Source organism: Mustela erminea, chromosome 14 (genome assembly GCF_009829155.1).
Source record: "Mustela erminea isolate mMusErm1 chromosome 14, mMusErm1.Pri, whole genome shotgun sequence".
NCBI lineage: Eukaryota > Metazoa > Chordata > Mammalia > Carnivora > Mustelidae > Mustela > Mustela erminea.
In genome coordinates, this window is record NC_045627.1 from 91,976,745 (window position 1) to 91,979,882 (window position 3,138).

General features: G+C 53.8%; 1 protein-coding gene across 1 annotated transcript; it reads right to left on the minus strand.

Annotated features, from left to right (window-relative positions):
- Nucleotides 1-1,026: 1,026 nt before the first annotated feature.
- LOC116573637 (olfactory receptor 13A1-like) lies at nt 1,027-2,022 on the minus strand. Its single transcript, XM_032313824.1, has one exon. The coding sequence runs from the start codon at nt 2,017-2,019 to the stop codon at nt 1,087-1,089; it is 933 nt and encodes a 310-aa protein (XP_032169715.1). The 5' UTR covers nt 2,020-2,022; the 3' UTR covers nt 1,027-1,086.
- Between the last annotated feature and the right edge of the window lie 1,116 nt (nt 2,023-3,138).

Consider the following 3,138-nt stretch of genomic DNA (forward strand, 5'->3'; position numbering starts at 1 on the left):
CTGTCGCGTCCCTGGGCCGGGGATTCCAAGGCAGTCATTGCACGGGACGGGAGAGGGTGTAGTCCGTGCTCTCCAGAGAAACCACCAGTAGGAGGTACACGTACCTTGGACTTGTGGTGATCTGTATCTATATCTATTCACACACATTCACACACAAGATAACATGCACATATATACACATATGCACATGTAATTACACGCATGATATGGTACAATATGGTGTGCATATATGTATGTATCTACTTATGTTCATATATACATAGATTTGGAGGTTTATTATTGGGGAGTGGCTGATGCATTTATGGAAGACAAGAAGCCCCACTACCAGCCGTTTGCAAACTGTAGAACCACAAGACCTGATGGAGCCATTCAGTCCAAGACCAGACTTACAAACCGGGGACAATTTGTAGTCCTCTTCTGAGTCTCACAGCCAAGGAAGCAAACATACCCTTCCTTCCCTGTTTTGTGCCATCTGGCCCTCAGGGCCCTCGTGATGCCCACCCCCACTGGGGAGGAAGAGCTATGACCTTCTTTACCCAGTTTGTCCATTCAGATGCTAATCTCTCCCAGACACACCCAGAAATAACGTCCGACCGGCTGTCTGTGTGTCCCAGAGCGCAGTCAGGTCCACACACGAGATCCACCACGGCAGGAGCCTCCTCCTCTGCAATCTGGAGCTGAGACCCATGTGGCCTGAGCAGAGCTTCGGGTAGGTTTTCAGGGGCATTTTGTTTGTTTGTTTGCAGGGGCATTTATGATGGAGTTGAGCTGGCTCCCACCTCATGAAAGTCAGCAAGACAAAGATAGAGACTCTGGTTTGGTGTGTGGTCCAGGGGTCTGAGAAGTAACCAACACATCCCTTGTACCTTACCGTGTGTTATATTCCAGGAACTCCAAACTTTCAGTGACAGGTGGGCAAAAGCCACAAGTCACTGCGATGTTAGAGAGAACTCATACAGGAATATTTTCTCAATAAAGCTGTGTTTTGAGTCACATAGAAAGAGGGTATTTGTAACAGGTGGGATACATCTCATAAGGGTCAGTGGTCAGAGAACAACAAAGAACACAACTTTAGAGACTGCCAATTTACAGGTTTTTGACCACGAGTATCAAGACTTTCCTGAGGGCTGCCTTGACATCCTTGTTCTTCAGGCTGTAGATGAGAGGGTTCAAGGTGGGGCTCACCGTGGAATAGAGTACAGCCATCACCTTGCCCATCCCGGGGGAGTAGCTGGAGCCGGGGCTCAGATAGGTGTAGATGATGGTGGAGTAGTACAAGGTGACCACGGTGAGATGGGAGGAGCAGGTAGAGAAGGCTCGCTGCTTCCCCTCGGCTGTGCGAATCTTCAGGATGGTGACGATGATGAAGCCATAGGACACCATGGTGAGCAGGAAGTTCAGCATGGCAAAGAAGATGTCGGCCATGACCGCCATGATGTTATTCACATATGTGGAGGAGCAGGAGAGTAACAGCAGAGGGGGGATCTCACAGAAGAAGTGATCAATCACGTTGGGGCCGCAGAAGTTCAGCCGCAACATCAGGCAGGCATTGACGCCAGCTCCTAGCACGCTGATGCCCCACACGGCTCCAGCCAGCACGGCGCACACCCCGGGGCCCATCATGGAGCTATAGTGCAGTGGCTGGCAGATGGCCACGTAACGGTCATAGGCCATAGCGGTGAAGAGCAGCACCTCCCCGGCCACTGACCACGACAGGAAGTACATCTGGGCCATGCAGCCTCTGTAGGAGATGCTTCTCTTCTCTGCCACCAGGATCGCGAGCAGCTTGGGCACCACGGTGCATGCACAGATGATGTCCAGCACAGACAGGTTGACCAGGAAGAAGTACATGGGTGTGTGGAGCCTGGAGCTGAAGGCGATGGCCACAATTATGAGGCAGTTGCCACAGAGGGCCGTGGCGTAGAGGCAGAGGAAGAGGATGAAGTAGAGAACATGGAGCTGTGGCCCTTCCGAGAAGCCCTGCAGGATGAATTCCGTCACCCGCGTCTGATTCCTCATGGCCTTTGACCCGTCTGTTCAAGCTCTTTCCTGTTCGGCAGCTGGGCTGGAAAAGTGTGTGGAATTAGTGGTCTAAGTGTGGAATAAGTGAATATGCAGACTCTCCCAGAATTTAATCCTTTCGTATTTCATTAGACTCAGACATCACTGGCTAACAAGCTCCTCGCAGGAAAATGGGCCGGTGTGCTCGCCCTTGCTTCCTCCTGCCGCCACGGCACCCGGGACCCCTGCCCACAAACACCCCACCGCGGCATGACGGCCTCCCGCAGTGGTCCCCCGACCATGCCATGTCCCTGTGAGGCCCTTCAGGAGACGATGCCCAGTGTGCACGGTCGGCCTGAAAGTATCTCCATGTCCTGTCCTGGCCTGGGAGTACCAGGCATTACCCGCTCTTCCACCCTCCGCCCCTTCCTCTGCCCGGTCCCCCCGGGTCCCTTCACATTCCTTGATGAGCTGCCCCAGACATGAGGCAGTGGACATCAGTGGACGTCACACCCGACATGGAGCCTGGGCTCTGCTTAGGGGGGCAGAGGATGACGGAGGCAGGAGGGCTGGTGGGAGACCTAAGTCACCGAGGGGGACGAACATGAGGTGCAGGCTGGGAGGTACAGTCGGGACCAGCCTGGGAAGGTCAGAGGGGATACAGGCCTTCTTGGAAGCAGGGAGGATCTTACAGGTTGAGGGTCCAGGGCAGTCCCACCAGAAGAGAGCAGAACGGAGGGTTTCCCCGAGGGCAGTGTCGCTGATTCTGTCCCCGTGACTTCCCCGTCCTGGGAAGGGGGCATCCAGTCCAGGGCAGGCATCAAAGAGCCTGATGGCAACTCCCAGCTGCTTCTGCAGGGGTGACCTTGTCCATAGCCCTTATTCCGGCTGGTTTTGTGCTGGCACAACAGAGATTAGCACGATTTTTGGTGTGTTTTATATTTCTCAGTCATGTTTCTTGTATGAAAACAGACACAGGGTAACAGTTCAAGGATGAACCTGTAAATGACAAGGGGATATGTAGGGCTCATTGAGAAGGCAGGCACACAGTCACACAGCAGATAGAGTCATCGTGGTCCTGTGGTCAGGACCGCACCCGGCCACAAGCACACTCTGCGTATCTGCAGATGCACTGGC